This window comes from Hyperolius riggenbachi, chromosome 1 (assembly GCF_040937935.1).
Source record: "Hyperolius riggenbachi isolate aHypRig1 chromosome 1, aHypRig1.pri, whole genome shotgun sequence".
In the NCBI taxonomy this organism is placed as follows: domain Eukaryota; kingdom Metazoa; phylum Chordata; class Amphibia; order Anura; family Hyperoliidae; genus Hyperolius; species Hyperolius riggenbachi.
The window spans coordinates 561,452,310-561,477,412 of record NC_090646.1 but is presented as its reverse complement, the minus strand read 5'-3'; the positions used below and the strand labels follow the sequence as shown (position 1 = coordinate 561,477,412).

At 43.3% G+C, this 25,103-nt stretch overlaps 1 protein-coding gene across 1 annotated transcript in view; it reads right to left on the bottom strand.

Moving 5' to 3' along the window:
• Positions 1-25,103, bottom strand: part of LIX1 (limb and CNS expressed 1) — a 195,453-nt gene that overhangs the window by 83,750 nt on the left and 86,600 nt on the right. The window contains exon 3 of the mRNA XM_068247490.1: positions 841-981. Within this exon, the coding sequence (XP_068103591.1) occupies positions 841-981 (141 nt within the window). The remainder of the gene's footprint in view (positions 1-840; positions 982-25,103) is intronic.

The window sequence follows — 25,103 nt, the reverse complement described above, 5'->3', positions numbered from 1 at the left end:
AAATTGACATGCTCAATTGGGTGCACGGCGGTAACACTGCAAGATATTAAGATGAGCAAAGAATGCGACAGAACTTCCTCCACTGTCGCCCCTAATGTAAAATGTGTCCCTCCCCCCATTGCCGAATGCATTAATACTTTACCTGTCGGTGTCCGCCACCATCTCCCTCCTCTTCCACACACACACACGGGCCCCGTGTGGTTGTTTACATATTGCACGTGCGTGCGTGCGTGTGTGATGTCACATATGGGCCCAGGTATACGTCAGCAGCCACATGAATCTCGTGTGTGAGGAAGAGGACGGAGGCAGCAGTGGCCACTGAAAGGTAAAGTATGCATGCACGAGTGACCGAGGGGGCACATTTTACACTAGGGGGCGGTGAGGCAACTAGGTGGCATCACTTGGCTAATTACCAAAAGATCTCTCTCCGATCGGATTTCGATCAGAGAGAGCTCTGTCTCTTGGTCAATCTGCCCATACCAGAGCCTGTACAAGGTCCTCCAGCATCCAAGGCTGAGACATCAATATGCGCCCCCACATCCCTCCCACCCCAGCCGTCACACAATGATTGCTATTAGACTAAGAGGCGCTCCGGGGCCCCCAACACCTTAATCTCTAGTTATCTGGCTTGCAGTCACTGCCATGTATCCCCTTTTCTTATTTCTCTCTGCTTCAAACACAGTAGGGGAATGATAGATGAGTGAGTTGTGCGCCCCCTCCTACACTGCGCCCTGAGGCTGGAGCCTGTCTCGCCTCTGCCCGGCCCTGATGTATGGCACTTTTACACTGGCAGACAATACTGCAGACAGTGGTACACGATATTGCAGATATTAGACTTACACTGGTGGAGGACACGGCTTCCTGAACACTTTTTGTGATGAACTCCTGTGTGATCCTCCGGTTAGGCAATTCATTGTAGAGAGAATTGATCAAAGCCACTTTAGCTGCATCTCTTCGTGCCTCTGCTCTGCTGGTGCAGTACTGCAGAAATAAGTAAGGCAGGTCAGAATGAGTATTACAGAAGGCAGAGGTGAACTTGTAAATAACTGGACAGTATAAACACATTATGGAAGGAAAACCATGCTTCAACCAACAGATTCACATTATGCTTTACATTCTTACTCTTTGTGTTGCCTGGATACTTTGCTCAGCAGTCAGGCAGAGGAGTTCTTTGAGATGTTTTCTTTATGTACCGAGCCCCATAGCAGTCATAGGATTGGCCATGAACATTCATTATTTCTTCCCATGGCAGAAAATAAAAAACTGTCCTGGTGGTTATTAGAATGCCTCACGGTGGCTCGTAACATTAAACCAAATTACTTTTTATTACAGAACCTTACCCAAGTTTGTTCACTTTTAATGTTTCCAGCTTAATTCGTGCTCATAAACTTGCATTTGTAAGTTTAATAGCGGTTTTCCAACAATACCTACAGCAAAACAAAGTCTGATGGAGAGGCCTGGAAACTGAACACCAGAATGAACTAGTAGAGGACACGTATGCTTGAAATAGCCGTGGGGAGACTTGGGCACAGGATACAGCTGATCTATGGCTTACCCTGCTCCTGCAGAAGTCCTGGCGGCGTTAAAGGGAACCTTAACTGAATGGGGGGTAAAGAGTTTTACTTACCTGGGGCTATTACCAGCCCCCTGCAGCAGTCCTGTGCCCTCGGCGCCACTCTGGAATCCTCTGGTCCCCCGCTGTCACTTAGTTTCGTTTTTGACGACTCACCAGTCGCTGGCCGCCATGCGTATTATTGGACGCATTCACCAATGCAATTAGCGCTATTTATGTATTTTTGTACGCGTTGCGGTCCGCAATAGCGCTAATTGCATTGGAGAATGCGTCCAATAATACGCATGGCGGCCGGCGACTGGTGAGTCGTCAAAAACGAAACTAAGTGACAGCAGGGGACCAGAGGATTCCAGAGCGGCGCCGAGGGCACAGGACTGCTGCAGAGGGCTGGTAATAGCCCCAGGTAAGTAAAACTCTTTACCCCCCCGTTCAGTTAAGGTTCCCTTTAATTACTATTCCCCCCTCCAGGTCCACGTGGATGGTGGGAAATTATGTAATTCGGCTCCCAGCTCTTGCTTGCGGCTGAATTAGTGTTTTAAAAGGAACTTCAGCTCAGTCTTCTGGTGGCGCCAAAGTTACCTAGTGTGCACCGCTATAGCTGTAATTCCTATTATGGTCTATGGTGGTGCCGGCTGTGCCCAAATCTCCTGCGCTGGATACAACGTGTTCGATAGAGGACACCTTGCCATACCTACTCGAATATCTATGTTCCAATGAGAAGAACACAGGAGACTCCGTATGAAATTCACTTTTTCTCCAGAGTTTTCTTCTAGATAATTTTTCATCTTGTATTTAAAATAATTTTTCAGCACCTTGCAAATTAAAAATTACCAAAAAGTAGGTATAAAAGTGCTAACAAAATTATTTTGAGAATTTTCTTACTTGCTGGTGGTTTAAAGTGGATTCGAGATAAACTTTTACTCATTGCATAATTGTGTTCCTTTCATATAGTTTATAGGGCATTCCTTAACCACTTGAGGACCTAGGGCTTTCTACCCCTTAAGGACCGGCCACTTTTTTTCCATTCAGACCACTGCAGCTTTCACGGTTTATTGCTCGCTCATACAACCTACCACCTAAATGAATTTTGGCTCCTTTTCTTGTCACTAATAAAGCTTTCTTTTGGTGCTATTTGATTGCACTTGCGACTTTTACTTTTTATTATATTCATCAAAGACGACATGAATTTTGGCAAAAAAATGATTTTTTTTAACTTTCTGTGCTGACAGTTTTCAAATAAAGTAAAATTTCTATATACATGCAGCGCGAAAAATGTGGACAAACATGTTTTTGATAAAAAAAACCCATTCAGCGTATATTTATTGGTTTGGGTAAAAGTTATAGCGTTTACAAACTATGGTGCAAAAAGTGAATTTTCACATTTTCAAGCATCTCTGACTTTTCTGATCCCCTGTCATGTTTCATGAGGGGCTAGAATTCAAGGATAGTATAAATACCCCCCAAATGACCCCATTTTGGAAAGAAGACATCCCAAAGTATTCACTGAGAGGCATAGTGAGTTCATAGAAGATATTAATTTTTGTCACAAGTAAGCGGAAAATGACACGTTGTGACAAAAAAAAAAAAAGTTTCCATTTCTTCTAACTTGCGACAAAAAAATAATGAAATCTGCCACGGACTCACCATGCCCCTCTCTGAATACCTTGAAGTGTCTACTTTCCAAAATGGGGTCATTTGTGGGGTGTGTTTACTGTCCTGACATTTTGGGGGGTGCTAAATTGTAAGCACCCCTGTAAAGCCTAAAGGTGCTCATTAGACTTTGGACCCCTTAGCGCAGTTAGGCTGCAAAAAAGTGCCACACATGTGGTATTGCCGTACTCAGTAGAAGTAGTATAATGTGTTTTGGGGTGTATTTTTACACATACCCATGCTGGGTGGGAGAAATATCTCTGTAAATGACAATTTGTTAATTTTTTTTACACATAATTGTCCATTTACAGAGATCTTTCTCCCACTCAGCATGGGTATGTGTAAAAATACACCCCAAAACACATTATACTACTTCTCCTGAGTACGCGATACCACATGTGTGGCACTTTTTTGCACCCTAACTGCGCTAAAGGGCCCAAAGTCCAATGAGTACCTTTAGGATTTCAAAGGTCATTTTGAGAAATTTCGTTTCAAGACTACTCCTCACGGTTTAGGGCCCCTAAAATGCCAGGGCAGTATAGGAACCCCACAAATGACCCCATTTTAGAAAGAAGACACCCCAAGGTATTCCGTTAGGAGTATGGTGAGTTCATAGAAGATTTTATTTTTTGTCACAAGTTAGCGGAAAATGACACTTTGTGAAAAAACACAATTAAAATCAATTTCCGCTAACTTGTGACAAAAAATAAAATCTTCTATGAACTCGCCATACTACTAACGGAATACCTTGGGGTGTCTTCTTTCTAAAATGGGGTCATTTGTGGGGTTCCTATACTGCCCTGGCATTTTAGGGGCCCTAAACCGTGAGGAGTAGTCTTGAAACGAAATTTCTCAAAATGACCTGTGAAATCCTAAAGGTACTCATTGGACTTTGGGCCCTTTAGCGCAGTTAGGGTGCAAAAAAGTGCCACACGTGTTATCGCCGTACTCGGGAGAAGTAGTACAATGTGTTTTGGGGTGTATTTTTACACATACCCATGCTGGGTGGGAGAAACACCTCTGTAAATGACAATCTTTTGATTTTTTTTACACACAATTGTCCATTTACAGCGGTATTTCTCCCACCCAGCATGGGTATGTGTAAAAATACACTCCAAAACACATTGTACTACTTCTCCCGAGTACGGCGATACCACATGTGTGGCACTTTTTTGCACCCTAACTGCGCTAAGGGGCCCAAAGTCCAATGAGTACCTTTAGGATTTCACAGGTCATTTTTGTTTCAAGACTACTCCTCACGGTTTAGGGCCCCTAAAATGCCAGGGCAGTATAGGAACCCCACTAATGACCCCATTTTAGAAAGAAGACACCCCAAGGTATTCCGTTAGGAGTATGGTGAGTTCATAGAAGTTTTTATTTTTTTGTCACAAGTTAGCAGAAATTGATTTAATTGTTTTTTTTCACAAAGTGTCATTTTCCGCTAACTTGTGACAAAAAATAAAATCTTCTATGAACTCACCATACGCCTAACGGAATACGTTTGGGTGTCTTCTTTCTACAATGGGGTCATTTGTGGGGTTCCTATACTGCCCTGGCATTTTAGGGGCCCTAAACCGTGAGGAGTAGTCTTGAAACAAAAATGACCTGTGAAATCCTAAAGGTACTCATTGGACTTTGGGCCCCTTAGCGCAGTTAGGCTGCAAAAAATTGCCAATCATGTGGTATCGCCGTACTCGGGAGATGTAGTATAATGTGTTTTGGGGTGTATTTTTACACATACCCATGCTGGGTGGGAGAAATACCTCTGTAAATGACAATTGTTTGATTTTTTTTTACACACAATTGTCCATTTACAGAGAGATTTCTCCCACCCAGCATGGGTATGTGTAAAAATACACCCCAAAACACATTATACTACTTCTCCTGAGTACGGCGATACCACATGTGTGACACTTTTTTGCAGCCTAGGTGCGCTAAGGGGCCCAACGTCCTACAGGTCATTTTGAGGCATTTGTTTTCTAGACTACTCCTCACGGTTTAGGGCCCCTAAAATGCCAGGGCAGTATAGGAACCCCACAAGTGACCCCATTTTAGAAAGAAGACACCCCAAGGTATTCCGTTAGGTGTATGGCAAGTTCATAGAAGATTTTATTTTTTGTCACAAGTTAGTGAAAAATGACACTTTGTGAAAAAAAAAAATCAATTTCCGCTAACTTTTGACAAAAAATAAAATCTTCTATGAACTCGTCATACACCTAACAGAATACATTGGGGTGTCTTTTTTCTAAAATGGGGTCCGTTTCTGGGGTTCCTATACCGCCCTGGCATTTTACGGGCCCAAAACCGTGAGTAGTCTGGAAACCAAATGTCTTAAAATGACTGTTCAGGGGTATAAGCATCTGCAAATTTTGATGACAGGTGGTCTATGAGGGGGCGAATTTTGTGGAACCGGTCATATGCAGGGTGGCCTTTTAGATGACAGGTTGTATTGGGCCTGATCTGATGGATAGGAGTGCTAGGGGGGTGACAGGAGGTGATTGATGGGTGTCTCAGGGGGTGGTTAGAGGGGAAAATAGATGCAATCAATGCACTGGGGAGGTGATCGGAAGGGGGTCTGAGGGGGATCTGAGGGTTTGGCAGAGTGATCAGGAGCCCACACGGGGCAAATTAGGGCCTGATCTGATGGGTAGGTGTGCTAGGGGGTGACAGGAGGTGATTGATGGGTGTCTCAAGGTGTGATTAGAGGGGGGAATAGATGCAAGCAATGCACTGGCGAGGTGATCAGGGCTGAGGCCTGAGGGCATTCTGAGGGTGTGGGCGGGTGATTGAGTGCCCTAGGGGCAGATAGGGGTCTAATCTGATAGGTAGCAGTGACAGGGGGTGATTGATGGGTAATTAGTGGGTGTTTAGGGTAGAGAACAGATATAAACACTGCCCTTGGGAGGTGATCTGACGTCGGATCTGCGGGCAAACTATTGGTGTGGGTGGGTGATCAGATTGCCCGCAAGGGGCAGGTTAGGGGCTGATTGATGGGTGGCAGTGACAGGGGGTGATTGATGGGTGGCAGTGCCAGGGGGTGATTGATGGGTGGCAGTGACGGGGTGATTGATGGGTGATTGACAGGTGATCAGTGGGTTATTACAGGGAAGAACAGATGTAAATATTGCACTGGCGAATTGATAAGGGGGGGTCTGAGGGCAATCTGAGCGTGTAGGCGGGTGATTGGGTGCCCGCAAGGGGCAGATTAGGGTCTGATCTGATGGGTAACAGTGACAGGTGGTGATAGGGGGTGATTGATGGGTGATTGATGGGTAATTAGTGGGTGTTTAGAGGAGAGAATAGATATAAACACTGCGTTTGGGTGGTGATCTGATGTCGGATCTGCGGGCGATCTATTGGTGTGGGTGGGTGATCAGATTGCCCGCAAGGGGCAGGTTAGGGGCTGATTGATGGGTGGCAGTGACAGGGGGTGATTGATGGGTGATTGACAGGTGATCAGGGGGGATAGATGCATACAGTACACAGGGGGGGGGGGGTCTGGGGAGAATCTGAGGGGTGGGGGGTGATCAGGAGGGGGCAGTGGGCAGGGGGGGAGATAATTAAAAATAGCGTTGACAGATAGTGACAGGGAGTGATTGATGGGTGATTAGGGGGGTGATTGGGTGCAAACAGGGGTCTGGGGGGTGGGCAGGGGGGGTCTGAGGGGTACTGTGGGCGATCTGGGGCAGGGGGGGGAGAAATCAGTGTGCTTGAGTGCAGACTAGGGTGGCTGCAGCCTGCCCTGGTGGTCCCTCGGACACTGGGACCACCAGGGCAGGAGGCAGCCTGTATAATACACTTTGTAAACATTACAAAGTGTATTATACACTTTGTATGCGGCGATCGCGGGGTTAACATCCCGCCGGCGCTACCGTATAGCCGGCGGGATGTTGCGGCGGGCGAGCGGTGACAGGCGCCGGCGGAGGATCGCGTCACGGATGATGCGATCGCTCCGCCCATGCCCTTAAATGGACCGCCGCCTCTGTGGGTGAGCCGGTCCTTCAGGGCTCCACTTCCCGGCCGCCTCTGTGCGTTAGGCGGTCGGGAAGTGGTTAAGTCAAATCCTTTTTTGGTTTTGTCTTAATACTCGAATTCTGTATAAACTAAACAAGCCTCGCCCACAGCTTTTCAGAGTGCCTTGGCACTCAGTCCCAGGTAGCAAGGGCTTATGGGAGCTCAGTCTGGGCAGGAGGAGAAGGAAGTTACTAGCCAGAGATTTCAAAGGCAGAGGGGAGGAGGAGAGGGGAGTGAAGTTTTCACAGGCTGAGGACTGGAGATGCTATCAGCTTCCCTGTGTGTAATATGACAAACAAAACATGGCTGCCCTCATTGGGCTTGATTCACAAAGCGGTGCTAACTGTTAGCACGCCTGTGAAAACCCCCTTAGCACGTCTAAACAAGCATTTCGCGCATAAAACTTTACGCGCGCAAAACTTTATGCGCGTAAAACTTTACGCGCGTACTGCACAGAGCACAGGGCGCACCGCGCGAAGTGCCCATTAAAGCCTATGGGACTTAGCGCGCGTAAAACTTTGCGCGCGTAAAACTTTATGCGCGCAAAGTTAGCGCACGATCTGATTGAGAAATCCGGTGCTAACCTACTTAGCACCCTGGTTAGCGCGTCTAAAGACTTTAGACGTGCTAAGTAGGTTAGCACCGCTTTGTGAATCAAGCCCATTGTATCACAGGAATAAATAATCATAAACTGTTGAAGCTGTTTGCAACTAGATTTGCTGTGTAAACTATCTAAACTTTAGATAAGATATATAGACAAGTTACTTGTTATAGTTAGCTTTTCATCTCAGATCCGCTTTAAAAGGCATTTTTTGACAAGTTGTGAAAATATCACAAAGGAGAAAAGTTAATTGCATAAGGGCCTATGACTTTATTCATCAGATGGTATACAGTGTAGCCACAACTTTTATTTTAGCTTCTTAGCGAAAGCATTAGAACCTCTTTCTGGTTTTTATTGTCATATCCCCAATGGCAGAACTTTGGTACATAAATAAGAAAAATATTTCTTCCCGATGGAGCAGAATGTTCTGTACACGCAGATAGGCACTCAGTATAACAAGATAGAACTCTTTACTGAAGAAAAACAGAGAGGTTTCATACATCATCAGTAAATGCAGCTTACTGAGAACAGAGAGGAACAGGAAATGACAATCCCATAACGATTTTTACACAGAGTCTAATCTTGTGGTTGTTTTACTATAATGCAGTTGAAGGTAATAATGTTATTAAATCTCTAAAATTTCCAGAGGAAATTGAGCTACGAGCTATAAATTATCATTTCTCCTATGTTGCTGTCACCTACAGTAGGTAGTAAAAATCTGTGAGTTTTTGGACTAGCCCAGTGATCTGCAAACTTGGCTCTCCAGCTGTTATGGAAATACAAGTCCCACAATGCATTGCAGGAGTCTGACAGCGACAGTCCTGATTCATAAAGGCAAATGCTTTGTGGGACTTGTAGTTCCTTAAAGAGACACTGAAGCGAAAAAAAATATATGATATAATGAATTGGTTGTGTACTATGAATAATTACTAGAAGATTAGCAGCAAAGAAAATATTCTCATATTTTTATTTTCAGGTATATAGTGTTCTTTCTAACATTGCGTCATTCTCTAATATGTGCAGATTACACAACACTCAGCATTCAAAATGATTCTTTCAGAGCAGTCTGAACTAATGACCTCTCCTGTGGCAGAGAAAAATACATTTGTTTACTTACAGTTGAGATAATAAAAGTCAGAAGATAGCCCTCTCCACGACTTTGAAAGTCGTAGAGCTTAATGGCTTTTTTGCAAAGAGATAACAACTGGAGTTCCTTAACTCTTCCTGTACTGGAAACAATTAGACTGATGTATCTGATCTTAATGTTTTATTTCTTAGCTGTACTACACATACAAATCATAATATCATTATTTTTTTTGTTCGCTTCAGTGTCTCTTTAAGAGCTGGAGAGCCAAGTTTGCAGATCACTGGATTAGCCCATCACCTCAGAGTATTCTCATGAAGGATTCTTTACTAAGCCAAACTGTCAAATAGTGTGCAAATAATGTACTTATTTGCATGTGTTTACATGTATTTTTTTTCATCATAGTGGTCCTTTTATGTACTACACATGCACATGTTTATTGGGTAAAGTAGCAGTGCAATGGGAGTCAATTGATAGGTTTTGTTGCCGAGTATGGCTCCAAGTAAACAGAAATGCAGGGCAGCTTGCACAATCTGTAACACTGCCACTCACCTGCTGCATAGGGGATGGTGGTAGAACTAAGCTGAGAATCACAATTTACTTTCCCTCGGATTAGTAAATTAATTTTTAGTCTCCAATACAATTCCATCACCATGCTGGATTTACAAAAAGATGTAGCCATGTGCTTCTCTAGTTCTATTTTAGACAGTTTTGTACTATAGAGGGATTCTGATATTTAGTGCTCTGCAAAGCTATGGCCTGCAGTTTCAATTACACGGTTTCTCCATACAATATGATATGTTGTGCAAACGGTTCTGGAAGACACAGCTGAAACAGTTTAAGCAGGTTACTTTCTTATGCAGGCTGTAAACATGTTCACAATGGCACATGTGGTGCTCAAGTACAACAGCTTACATTGCTTTGAATTGGTATTTATTGTTTAAATTATGCAAAGATGAACACGACCATATAGTAAACCGAAAATTCAAAAAAAGCAATGTATGCATTTTGTGTGTATATTTATATCTATATTTACATAAAACATAACTTTAATTTTATAAACACAAGTTTTAAAATACTTAAAAAAAATCCAGTGCCATAATCCATCTTTATTGTCCCATAAATCTTTCCTTTCGCTGTAATCCGATGTATTGACTTGCATATGTCTGTCTTCTCCTGTGTAGCTGTATACTATACCTGGCCTTTGATCTGTACTCTGTTCAGTCTTCTGTATTGTTGTATATTTAATCGGTCTTTGTCTGCATTTTACTTTCTTCATTGGTATTGTCATTATCAGTCTTAAAGAGGAACCCCATTGAAAATAATGTAATAAAAAAGTGCTTCATTTTTACAATAATTATGTATAAGTGATTAGTCAGTGTTTTCCCATTATAAAATCTTTCCTCTCCCGGATTTACATTCTGACATTAATCACATGGTAACATTTTTACTACTGGCAGATGTCAGTAGAAGGAGATGCTGCTTGCTTTGTTGACAGTTGCAAACAGCTGTAAACAGCTGTTATTTCCCACAATGCAATAAGGCTCCCACAGTGTGATGTCAGAACCATGGTCCTGACATCACACTGTGGGAGGGGTTTCACCACAATATTAGCCATACAGAGCTCCCTGATGATCAGTTTGTGAAAAGGAATACATTTCTCATGGGAAAGGGGGCATCAGCTACTGATTGGGATGAAGTTCAATTCTTGGTTACGGTTTCTCTTTAAGCCTCGTACACACGCCTGAGTTAAGTCGACTGACTCAGCCGACAAGCGTGTGTACAGCACCAGACGACCTCCATCCGCGAGTGATCCGGGGGATGGATCTACTAAACCCCAGCGATGCCGATCCCATTGTATGCACCACTCTCCCAATGCCGCATGATGTCACACATGTGCCCCTATTTGTCCCTCTGTAGTCCCCCCACATAGCAACACAGTGCATCATCAGCTACACGCCTTACACGCGTGTGTGCAGCCCAGCGATATCACCCAAGGGGGTCAGCTCCTTATCCCTTACAGGTGAAATCAGTTGGAGAAGTGTATGCACCCTTACTCTGTCCTATCTTACTCAAAGAACGCCACTCTACTGCCTGTGCTCACTTCGTCCCATCGAAACACTGACTGGGAGCCCTGATATCAAGATCTTTTAATTTCTCATGTCGTCTAACATTGGTTTATTCCTTGGATCGTTGGGCATTAACAGAAAATTCAAATAAACACCACTGGTGGTGATTTAAATTTCTCACCTACAATTCGAATTAGTCCAGAGGTCCTCTAGACCAATGGAAATTCCCAGAGGGGAATTCAGACATGTCCATACCGGTCCTCCTGGCCAGTAATGTGATGAGTATGGATAGTGCTCTTCAACCAAAACAGACAGAAAAAGGACAGAAGAATACAGAGGCAGAAAGACGCATGCAGATAAAGACAGAACAGTTTGAAATTAATAAAGGTGGTGAAGAAAAAAAAATTATCAAAAAAGATGCAGATCATGGCTCTGAATTTTATTATTAAGTATTTTCAAACATGTCTTTATTTCATTGTAATCTTTTTTCACAACATATAATTTTCTTTCTTTTTTTGTGGCCCTTTCATACTGTGCAGGTTGTGTTCCAATCCCAATGGAACGTTGCCAAAAAGCACTATACAGTGTAGGTACTAAATGGTGAGGCATACAGTACAATGAAAGTATGCTTCACTGGCACTGTAAACACATGAGTTACCCAGTGAATGCACTGTGTCAGGATCTGCTGCACACTCACTGTGAAAGCCCCATATCATTGCATTGCAATGATATTGTTCGTAGTGTGAAAGGCCCCTTTAACTCTGATGGTACATTTAAAAAAAAAGGTCATAAATTACCCTTTTTACCAATGTACTTGGTAGGAAGTCAATATCTGGAGGTCATTTAACCACTTAAGGACCAGAAACTGCTGGTACCAGAAACCCGGAATACCGACGAATCGCCACACATACCGGCCGCAACCGCCATCCATGCAGCACGCCGGGAAACTTAGCCGCCCACGCTGTCTTCTTTATGATGGCAGAGTTCCTGTGAGCTGGTCAGAAGCCACTTTCATTGGCTCCTGACCCTGTCTATCAATGTAAGCCAATGGGAGCTGCTTATGTTGATAGAAAGGGTCAGGAGACAATGAAATTAGCTCCTGATCCGCTCACAGGGCTCTGCCCTTCTAGAGACAACAGAGTGAGTGAGCTGCAGCTGGGAGACAATGGCAAGATCATCGGGAGCGACAAAAGCAGCGAGAACACGCGGCGTCGGTGAACTGAAATCTATGCCTTGGCAGATAGATCAGCATCAAAATAGGGAGTAGATTTCAATTAGCGTAATCCTTAAAGAGAATCTGTCTTGTTAAAAGTAAACATACCAGTGTGTTAGGGGACATCTCCTATTCCCCTCTGTCACAATTTCGCCGCTCCCTGCCGCATTAAAAGTAGTCAAAAACAGTTTTAAAAAGTTTGTTTATAAACAAACAAAAATGGCCACCAAAACAGGAAGTAGGTTGATGTACAGTATGTCCACACATAGGAAATACATCCATACACAAGCAGGCTGTATACACCCTTCCTTTTGAATCTCAAGAGATCATTTGTGTGTTTACCTTCTTCCCCCTGCAGCTCTCATCCACTGAAGAGTGACATGCTGATTGTTTTTTCCTGCAGACAGCTCTGTGGTGTCTGTAATTCCTCAGTATGTGACAGCCCAGCGCCTTTCACAGCCTAACAGAGGACGATTTATCCAGCTTGTAAAAGGCATCTCTCTTCTCTCACTGACAAGAGAGCAGAGAGGCTGCCTAATGTAAATAACTCACACGGGAGTGTGCATAGAGGGGCCTGGAGAGGGGTGTGCATAACAGATCAACAACACTGAAGAGAGGGCAGCCTTCCAGACACAGGGCGACAAATCCGACAGGGGAAAGAGAAGTTGATTTATTACAGAGATGGTGATAGTAGAAAGTGCTGCAGTAAGCCAGAGCACATTAGAATAGGTTTAGGAACTTTTAGGATAGTAGAAAAAAAGGATGACATTTTTGTTACAGAGTCTCTTTAAATGGTTAAAATGGACTTCCAGATTCCCCATAAGTCCCTCATGCCATTACCCCCTGCCTTGTCCTGCATGAGGGAGATGGGTATGAGCCCCTTGGTGGAAACAAAGTCTGCTTTAAAACACGCAGAAGGATGTTTACATCTCCCTTCGCAAGTCACCCCCCAACGTTAAGAGCCATGTCAGCTGGCATGATGTATGGGAAGAGCCCAACACTTGTTTGTCCTGCATAATGGATAAGGGGTTAATAAGGCTGGAGAAAAAAAATTACTGTTTTTATGTTTGTCTGTTTGTTTTTATTTTTTGTTTCTGTTAAAAAAAAAATAAAGTGTATGTATACACACACACCCTCCCACCTCTCCTCTCCTCCCCTCCCACCTCTCCACTCCTTTCCTCTCCTCCAACCTCCCACCTCTCCTCCACTCCCCTCCCACACTCCGCCGCAGTATCACAGCGAGCACATGCGCACAACGGTTCAGCACGGACAACGTTACACAGGGACAGCGCATGGACACTTAGGTTTTATTATAGAGGATATATATACATACAGACACACACACACACACACACACACACACACATACACACACATAAATGATGCCTTTGGCCTTCTCACTTGTACTGTATGGTAATCCACAATGCACTATTTCCCTACTTAGTGGTTGCCGCAGCCTTGTAGATCCCAGCTGTTCCTGCATATTGCAGCCACTTTCCTGGTCTGTAGGATGCACACCATTTTGCCTTAGTAAGCTGAGAGATCACAGTCACTTAAAGGACATCCGAGGTTAAAAAAAATAATAATTCTGAGATAAACAATTATATCTATCTTCCTTCTCCTAAAAATTACTTATTTAGCTATCCCACAGTTTTATTTAAGATTTAAATCTAAGTTTTTGTTTTTTTTTACTGTTTCATGGTCTCTTCTCAATGACACATTCATTGAAGTACGCCAGAACTAAAATCTATGAACTATTGCCCCTTTATATCTCTTTTCTGCTCTCAGAAGCCATTTTCTGCAAGGAAAGTGTCTTATGAATGTAATTCCTTATTAGTGAGGTTTATGCTATAGTCCGACCCGGTGCCGACCCAATCCCGACCCAGACAGAAACTGTGACTTGCATAACTGATTTTAAACTCTTTCAGACAGAGAAAGAAAAAAAAGGAACAAAGCCTCGTTATTTGTGTGCTTGGTACTGTACATACCCATGTCTATCTCATGTCACATGTCACCTCAGGTGTCCTTTAATAAATCAGCCTTAAAGGAAACCTGAAGTGAGAAGGATATGGAGGGCGAAGCATCATATTAGTTTTGTTTTTAAAAATACCTTTTGCCTGACAGTCCTGCTGATCTTTTTCAGTGTTTAAATCACACACCTGGAACAAGCAAGTGTCTAATCTAGTCAGACTTCAGTCAAAGCACCTGATCTGCATGCTTGTTCAGGGTCTATGGCTAAAAGTATTAGAGGGAGAGAATCAGCAGGGCAGCTAGACAATTTGCATTGTTTAACCTTCGTGGCGGTAACCCGGAGTCAGGCTCAGGGTGGAAAAAAAGCCAGGAGCGGTAATCCCGAGCCTGACTTGAGGTAGCTGCCAGGAGGTCTACGCAGAGCCTGAACCACAGTGAGCATTTCAACTCATCTCCCCGGGATCCGGACACTGGCAGCCACGCTCCTTCCAGTCCTCAGAGGCTCTGGATCTAACTATAGGTTACAGTATCACCCAGAGGACAGAAGGAGAATTGCAGCACTGGATCCCAGGGAGGTAAGTGCAGGGGCTGCTGCCAATCTCTATGCGGTGTGATTTTATCTGGTTTTAAGATCTAAAAGTGTGCGAAAACAATTGCACCACCTTTAGACCCTAAAATCTGGAAATACTCCTCCTGCCAAGGAGGTTAAAAGGAAAGAAATATGGCAGCCTCCATACTCCTCTCACTTCAGGTGTCCTTTAAGATCTCTAAAAGCTTTCTTTACAATTTTATTTTACATTGTAGTTATCCATTAACAAGTACAGTATAATTTTAACAAGTTGTTGTTTCTACCTTCTTATTTCTCTTGATTAGGATAGCACCCTTTGCTTTTGACACAAATCTTTCCTGTCCCCGCTAGTTTTTTGTGCTACTTCTCAGTGTTTCCATCCAGGATACCCTACTGACTACTCAGAGCAATGCTGTGATTTTACTGAGTTACTGGAAGAAGTCTGCGCACTGCACATCTCCAGCATGTATGAGAGTTACTGGAAGAAGTCTGCGCACTGCACATCTCCAGCATGTATGAGCTCTTTGTTGTCAGAAATGATCTAACGTATCCATTATTAATCCCAACAAGAATAACACAGGATTACTGTTTGCCTGTTCAAATAAAGATAAGAGATTAGCTAAGCAATTCCATTTACCATACAGAATAATAACACATGTGCAACACACAGTACCTCCTAACATGAAACCAGCCGCACATCCACCTTGGCTTCCTCTTTGCTGGCTTTGAACTTTCCATGGTTCAGCCGTATTTCCTGCCTCTCTGTTCTACCTTTATGACATGGATCTTCTCTCTAGTTTCTTTTTTATATCAGCACAACAGACACATTCCAGCGTGTGTGTGTGTGTGTGTGTGTGTGTGTGTGTGTGTGTGTGTGTGTGTGTCTGTCTGTCTGTCTGTCTGTGTCTGTGTGTCTGTGTGTGTGTGTTTGGGGGGGGGGGGGGTGATATCCTTTGCAGATCTGGATTGACTCCATGTGTTGTCACATAATATTAATCATACTATGGAAGAAAACGTGACCCTGAACCTACAGACAGCTTATAGATTCCCTAAATATGGCACCATTTCTGTTATCTCCATTGTCCTTTGATTTGGTGCTAGATTGCACTTCTCTGTAGCCTGCTAAGTGGGGCATGTGTCATACTGAGATATGAATTTCATCCATACAATATTTATGTTCATTTATGATGCGCCACAGACCATATTAATGAAAACCATTCCTTTAGTTTTGTCTCAGATGAGCAGTTTGGGGGTGTGGAGGGGGTCAGTATGTAAGAGTACACTCATCTGAAGGTAGTGCCAGAGACTATATATATAGGTTAAAAATAATGTATTTAGACATGGCCAGAATATTCAGTTCATATGTCAGTGATAAACTTATTAATTAAACGTGACATACTGGAACACTGGAATGACAGTTTTAATTGATATTATCTTGTTATGTGCGTCTGACCGCACAGTAGATATTCATATTTGTATAATTATCCAGGGACTTACGGTGACTAATTTAATTTAACAATGTCGGTTTGGAAAGATTTAGAGTTGGGTAATCATATTGGGGCCGCACAGCTCTTATTCCTGCAGCGTGGCTGCACAATAGCCAACCCAGCCCGCCCATGCATGCGCAGTAAGACGCACCATGGTACTGCACATGCGTAGGGAGGGCTCGCACGGCTACTGCACGGCCCTGCTTCAGGAAGAAGAGCTGCACGGCCCTGATTTGGAGGGGGGCCGCGCTCAGCAACAGGGGGCTTCAGGCCAGTGAGGGAAGCCTCAATAGGATCCTGAGGCTGAACAGAGGCTGAGGGGGTAATCAGATACTCACATTGTCGGGATACAGTGCCACATGTGCTAACTTACTTCCTGTTCCTGCAAATGAAGAAGTGAGTACATGCGACGCATGGATCCCGGCAATGGGAGTATCTGATTACCCCCTCAGCTGTTCGTGCGCCTGCCGCTGCGTCCTCCCACCCTCTGCCTGGCTACCTATACTGGGATGGGAGGCACATTATTTAAAGTGGGGGGTCCAAATTCCACATCGGGGCCCTGAGGTTTGTAGCGACACCACTGGGTAAGACTTGATCTATTAATATATATTTAAAGTTTTATGTGCTTCTTCTTTCTCTAGCTCTGTGATGGTGCAATTCAGAGCCGCAATACAACTTACAGCACAGAGGAAAACTCTCAAAGCAAACACTGGACAAGAAAACAAATGTACAGAGTCTAGACGACTGTTCGCTGAACCGGTGGACTTTTGAGTTACAAAAAGCAGCTTGTTTTTGACGTAAACCACCTGGTATTTCTGCCAGAATGAAGTTCTATATTATATGATAGAGATGGATTTGTTGGCCAGATCATAAACAACGGTTTCTCATCTACCACCGAACTGAAGAATTTTATAAAGTATGTTCCAGGAGATTGCTTCCTTCGGTTCAATTTAAAACCACACAACAATTTCAAGCTCCGGCTTCCCATAACTTTCCTTGTGTAAAGCAGTAGCTGGAGGATACAATTGTTGTGTTTCCCAAGCTCTGTAGACATAGTACTGGCAAGGGAGCTAGGTTAAGCAATTGGTTTGCATCATTACATGCCTCTTGCTGCATACTGCGACTTAAAGAGGCACCGTAATGACATTTTATTTTTATCATCCTGGTTTCAGCATCTGGCTGTTTAGAAACGTGGAATTCTTCTCCCAGTGTACTCTGGGAGACCAGATGTTGTTTCTGCTTGCTTCGGAACAAACTGTAAACAAAAATGGCGCAGTGATGTACCTGCCAGCAGTACAAATTTAAATCAAGGTGAGGAAAAATGTGGGCACTGGCTAAATCATTTATAAATGAATACTGTAAAAATAAATGAATATAATTACATTATATTCAGTAAGCTTTACTCTTTAAAGAGACACTGAAGCGAAAAAAAAAATATGATATAGTGAATTGGTTGTGTACTATGAATAATTACTAGAAGATTAGCAGCAAAGAAAATATTCGCACACTTATTTTCAGGTATAAAGTGTTTTTTCTAACATTGCATCATTCTATAATATGTGCACATTACACAACACTCAGCATTCAAAATGAGTCTTTCAGAGCAGTCTGTGAAGTAATGACCTTTCCTCTAGCAGAGGAAAAGTAAATATTCCAGGAACAGTTGAGATAATAACAGCCCTCTCCACAACTAACTTAGTCGGAGAGCTTAATGGCTTGTTTGCATAGAGATAACAACTGGAGTTTCTCAACTCTTCCTGTACTGGAAACAATTACACTGATGTATCTGATCTTAATGTTTTATTTCTTAGCTGTGCTACACATACAAATCATAATATCATTTTTTTTTCGCTTCAGTGTCTCTTTAAAGCCTTCATTTCACATTTAATAAATCATTGCTCACTCATAGGGGTGACTTTGCAGTGTGCAAACTCTGCAGTGACATGCTGTTTGGCAGTAGCTGAGCCGTGTGTACGATGGTGCAGAAAATAAAACAATCCATTGTTTAGCACTTCACCAGTTCTCAGATGAGACCATGCTGAACAATCTCAGCCAAGGTTTTCTGTAGCATGTGTATGAGACTTACGTGTTGCATCGTGGCTATGGCAAGGAATAAGGAAGTACAAGAGGGTTTCCAAAGAAGAAATAAACCTCTGTTAGATTTACACATAGTATAGCTGTATTGTGTTACAGTTACTCTGGACAGTTACTTATTGTGCTTAATTATGGGAAAAATAACAAATCCAATGTGTAATCAATGTATTTGCTCCAGATGTAGTCAGAGTATCTCTTATTTTAATGATGTTTCAAGCAACTGGATATGCATACGGACAAAAATAAGTTCTATTTTAATCATGTGTTGAGAACGTTTGGGAACTGAAGAACTCATTTGTTATTTGTAATGTAATATGAATGTTTATCCATTGGAATAAATCTATATAGAATAATCCCACATACAGCCTTGATAATTAAATACTGAGCACTCATTTTGATGTCTGTAAGGCTCCTGGGGCCATGAGGTCAGTAGGTCCAACATGGCTCCTCCATTTCAGTTGTGGGTGGATGATAATTGAATCATGCATTGTGTCCAAATGCTGATTGATTCATTTTTGTTACCAATTAACATGTTTTTTACTCAGACAATAACCAATCATATTCTCCATTTTACTTTAACTGTATAAAAATAGGGGGCAAATTACTTAAAAGGAAAATTCCACAAATTATCATTAGACTAACATTAAAAAAGTTATTTGTGTTCTGCAAAAGTGATTAACAGGAACATTTTTGAACAGTTTTCACACTCTCAGAAAAATAACGAATGCCTACAAATTATGTAGAAAGAACTACAGTATGCGTCAGGTTGACAAATAGATCCAACGATAATAGGGCAGTTTGAGGAACAATAGACTCTGTCCATTAGAACTTGCTGATCTTTGTTAGCACAGCAAGATGTGTAATAATGCCAAATGACAGGCAATTTTAAGTGGACCTGAACTCTTGCCCAAGACAGAAGGAAAACAGAAAGACGTGCACCCTGTATGTATTTAGAGTTTAGCCTGTCTTATTCCCCTTCATTTAGGTCTAATCACTAGTTGTATTTTGATCTCTCCCCTGTGTCACCTGACTGCCACAGCAGATAAGCAAGATAAGCTCATTTAAAAGCACAAGGTGTTAAAGAGTAACTAAGGCATAACGCCAAAAATAAATTTTTTATTTTTATCTGATAAACAAGTAATAAGGATCAGAGCCGGGACAAGGTCCTCCAGAACCCAACGCTGAGACACCAAAGTGTGCCCCTCCATCCCTACCACCCCAGCCGTCACACACTGATTGCTATCAGACTAAGAGGCGTCCCAGGGTGTCCCAAGGCATCCCCCCCAACACCTTAATCTCTAGTTATCTGGCTTGCAGTCACAGCCATGTATCCCCCTTTTTTTTTATTTCACCCTGCTTCAAACACAATAGGAGGAGGATAGCTGAGTGAGTTGTGTGTCCCTTCCTACACTGCGCCCTGAGACTGGAGCCTCTATCACCTCGGCCCGGCCCTGATAAGGATTCTAACCAGGCAATCCAAAAGTTAAAATCTATTACTTTTCTTGTTGATAAATGATCATTCCCCAGTTTACCTTACTCTTATTTGGTACACACAAAATTTGGTACACAAAAAGGAAGTTGCAGGGCATGCTGGGTTGTCCTTTTTGCTTCCTTACTTCCCCTCAGACTTAACTAATGCAGCCTGATTGGCTGAAGCCTCTTTCCCTCCTGTTTTACCCTCCCACACCTCTGTTCCTCTCTGATTGGCCAATATTTCTCATGCTGAGACAATGCACTTTCTGTAGTGAAGGGCGGGCAAATCAGGCAGAGGAAACTAAGGGAGGAAATTACATCAGATTTGGCTTCAAAATAGCCACACTTAAAATGGGAAATGCTAAGAAGGATTTTCTCTTTTTTTTACTGTAGAAAAATCCCTAAGCTCAAAACGTGGACAGTGCAATACATACAGTATGTTATGTAAGTAGAGCAAGTATTTATTTATATATGTGTTTTTTTTCTGAGATAGTATGGCTGACAGCTCCTCTTTAACAATATGTCTGCTTCCAGGAAAGCAGGAAGTAGAAACTCTGCAGATTCATTGTAGGATTTGTATCAGTTGTAACAAAGAAATGTTTTTCTTTAACCACCCTGGCGTTCTATTAAAATCGCCAGGGTGGCGGCACAGCAGTTTTTTTTTTTAAATCATTTAGCTAGCCTAGCGCTAGCTACATGATAGCCGCTGTGCAGCAGCATCCCCCCCACCCCTTCTAATCGCCTCCGGCGATGAGAGCAAACAGGAATTCCTGTTCAGAACGGGATTTCCTGTTTGGCTTCCCCCGTCGTCATCGACGTCATCCACGTCATGGCGTCGGAGGTAGTCCCGATCCACCCCATAGCGCAGCCTGGCGGTGATTGGCCAGGCTGCGCAAGGGGTCTTGGGGGGGCCTGTAACGCGGCAAGTAGCGGCCCATCGGCGGCGATCGATCACAACACGCAGCTAGCTGCGTGTTTTCAAAAAAAAATTGAGAAAATAGGCCCACCAGGGCCTGAGCAATCCACTGCGGCGGTAATGGACGAGCTGAGCTCGTCATTACCGCCAAGGTGGTTAAAGGATATTATGCTGTTAAGTATACTTTAGAGCAGGTCCACTTTAAATAAAAAGAAAAAAGGCAAAAGAGAAGGAGCGCTCCGTAGCTTCTAATTAATTAAAAGTTGCGCAACACAAATGCACTTACTAGAAAAAACAACAGGCATAAAATGGAGAAGTCCTCCAGTGGGGGAGCAACCTGGAGACTGCAGTAGCCAGCAGCAGTTGGGGTCCATATTGACAGGTGAACCTAGGTTCCCTCTGTGGAACGGTCGTATGGCGGTGACATCACAATACGTTTTGTCTTATCCGCCCATCGTCAGGTCTGCAGGTTGCTCCACCACTGCACGACTTCTCCAGTGCTTCCTGCGGATTTTATGCCTGCTTTAAATCGTCTGTTTAGCAAGTGCATTTGTTTTGCGTATATTTTATTTGATTAAACGTTATCACACTACGGAGCGCTCCTCCTCCTTTGCCTTTCCTCTTCCAGTACGCCTTTTCAGCCAAGCGCTGAGGAGCTGCTAGAGTACAATTTCCTACAGTCCCATTAGCTGGTTCCCTGTCCTGAGCGGCGCAAGATTTCCCATCTACTTTCCACACTAATTTAAACTGAGAGAAAGACATGCTTATTTTTCCTTCAAAGTAGATTATGAGCTATGGAAAAATGTGTCTGAAAAAGAAGAACAATAAGGATATAATTTGGAAGATACATATATTGAAAGTAAACACAGATCACATGCACAGAAGGCTCCTGGTCGTGGGAGCACGACTAAGGAGGCACATGGCAGGGGCTGTGCAGCACAGTAGCCCCCAACTGGGCCTGTCGTCAAGCTTTTGAAGGGGGTTTGGCAGCAGAGCGCAGCAGACCAGGAACAAACCAAGGCTACAGGGGGCTGGAAGAAGCTCTGATATGTAAAATACAATTTGTACTTTACTTTAGCACTTTTTATAATTCTTATTTATTCTTCCCTCAGGGTTGACCTAGATGAAATGGCTGCTATACTGCACTGAACACAGTTGCCTCTCCATATCCATCAGAATGAGGTATTAAGAGGAATCTGGCTTGTGGTGAAATCAGGCAGCGCGACTGTTTATTAGATGGACCGAACAGTTCACCCACGAATAGTTCCTGATGAACTTGAGATGTTCGCTGTTTGCATTTAACACAATTTAAAAAAAATAAAAATAAAAAAAAAATAAAAATCGATGTTCAACATGTATATAAAAGTTTTTCCCGTCTGCGTGGAGCTTCGTACCCTGAGCTATACCAGCCCGCATGGTCCATGTATGGGAGGCCCTGGGGGAGAGGGACAGCAAAGCCTCCCTCTCCTCCGGAGCACTTGTCCAATCCATGGACCAGGGGCTCTTCCCCACCTCCGGTACACCAAGGAGGAGGTGGGGCATCTAGTAGTCCCCTTTAAGAGGGGGGCCCAGATGCCCGCCCCCTCTCCAGGAGAAATTGGTATAGGGGTACATAGTACCCCTTTACCATTTCCACATAGAGTTAAATGAAATAAAAACACAACAAAAAAAGTACTTTAATTTTCTTAATTAACCATAAATACTTAAATCGTCCCACCTTGCGATATTGATTGAAGATCTCCACCGGCCACCGCCACACACACACACGACACCCCGACACAGGTCTAAGCTATACTAAGTAGGCCCGGCGGTGGAGCGGTCATCAGACGCTCCACCGCTGGGCTCCCACTGACCTCCCTGACTACCACACTGGTCACCCCCAATCTGCTGGCACCACAGATTGGACAAGGGCTCTAGAGGAGAGGAAGAGGTTTGACTGCCCCTCTCCATCAGAGCCCTCCCCATACCATGGACCATGCGTGCTGGTATAGCTCAGTGTGCAATGCCCCATGCGGCTGGGGCTCTGCATTATGGGTATCCCAGCCTGGATGGGGCACAAGGGGTTAAAGAGGCTCGGGGGGGGACCCCACATTTTTTTTTTTTATATATTTCCCACATTCTGAACATAATACATTTATATACAGTACATGTTAATACATTCAGGGATGCTCAAATCCGGATCCAGGAGACACCCGGATAGTTGCTATCCGGATATCTCCCAGTAAACCTGTGCGGGTTGGGCAATCTTACCTGTCTGACGTCTTCTTCGTCTGTCCCTGGCGCCTCCCACGATGCGGTCCACGCGCATCACGTGACTACAAACACTTTCTCCTTCAACCCGGAAGGAGGAAGTGTTTGTAGTCACGTGACCGCCGCATGGACCGCATCGTGGGAGGCGCCAGGGACAAACGGGGGATTGGCTGCAGGGGACAAAAGTCCCCTGAACAAATCGATTCTCGTCCACCAAGAATAATCACTGTTTTTGTTCAAAAACAGTGTTTATTCTTAAATAAAGCTGCCACGCTTCCTCCGATTACCCCTGCCGATCGTTAGATTTATGAATGGGAACAAAGTTGCTATTCATTAATCTCCCCTCTAGGCCACAGTGATCACAAGGCATCTATTGATGCCTGCGTCAAGTTCTTATTTACAATATAGCAACACATTACTTCCTATAGCGTACTTATTGTACATGAATAGGAAGTACTGGGTGAGGACATTTTGTGGCCAAATAGTAAAATTAAACCTACTGAGTTTAGGGAATAAAATGTTTTAATATGTATGTCAAGAGGCCATATTATTATTAAATCATGGGCTAAAAATTTGTGATGGATGTAAAACTGAAAAAAATGCACCTTTATTTCAAAATAAAATATTGTCACCATACATTATACTGGCGATATCATTTTTAAAATTGCAATAACCGGGACACATGAGCAAATAAAATGTGTAATTGCGCAAAAGGTGGATCAGCGCAACACCAGGCCGCCTCCGAATGGCCTCCATCAGAGATGCGCTGAGCCCCCCCAGGAACTACAAACGCACCTTGAACCCAAACAGAAGCTCTGCATATACACCAAAAGCATGGCTGTTAAGTGGGAGCAGCTGACCAAAAACGAATTACATTAGTACATAGCAAGGAAGTGAGCAGCGCTACTTAAAAACAGACTAGTGCCTACCTGCAAAAGAGTGCAAGCCCCACTTGTGGGGTCGAATACACACCGAGCATACACATGACCTGTCTACCACTAGAGGAGGATGTTGGTTTCCATTAACAGCTTGCATGCAACCTATTAAGTACTCGTCCCTCCCACTGCGAAGAAGTCAATCCTCCATGGGAGGGGCCTAACACTAACTAAATCCTAACCTATGTATATGCATGGATATGTATATGTATGTGTATGCTCGGTGTGTATTTGACCCTACAAGTGGGGCTTGCACTCTTTTGCAGGTAGGCACTAGTCTGTTTTTAAGTAGCGCTGCTCATTTCCTTGCTATGTACTAATGTAATTCGTTTTTGGTCAGCTGCTCCCACTTAACAGCCATGCTTTTGGTGTATATGCAGAGCTTCTGTTTGGGTTCAAGGTGCGTTTGTAGTTCCTGGGGGGGCTCAGCGCATCTCTGATTGGAGGCCATTCGGAGGCGGTCTGGTGTTGCGCTGATCCACCTTTTGCGCAATTTTCCATTTTCGATTTTATTTGATTAGCCGCACCCAGGCTATGAATATACATAGGTTAGGATTTAGTTAGTGTTAGGCCCCTCCCATGGAGGATTGACTTCTTCGCAGTGGGAGGGACGAGTACTTAATAGGTTGCATGCAAGCTGTTAATGGAAACCAACATCCTCCTCTAGTGGTAGACAGGTCATGTGTATGCTCGGTGTGTATTCGACCCTACAAGTGGGGCTTGCACTCTTTTGCAGGTAGGCACTAGTCTGTTTTTAAGTAGCGCTGCTCATTTCCTTGCTATGTACAAATAAAATGTGTAGATTTGAATTACAGTAGCATGTATTATTTTAAAAAAACTATAATGGCCAAAAACTAAGAAATAATGATAATATTTTTTTTTCATTTTTTTGCTTATTATTCCCATTAAAATGCATCCAGATTAAAATAATTCTGAGCATAATGTACCACCCAAAGAAAGCCTAATTGATGGCGGAAAAAACAAGGTATAGATCATTTTGTTGTGATAAATAGTAATACAGTTAGAAATGTTAGGAACGCTGAAATGTGAAAATTCCTCTCTTCCATAAGGTGAAAAATACCTACGTGCTGAAATGGAAATAGCACGTACGGGGGCTTTGCTATTAACCGCTGAAGTCATCGGCCCTGGAAACATTTCCCACACACAGAATGAAAACTTTAAAAATAATAAAGTCCTTTTGAAAA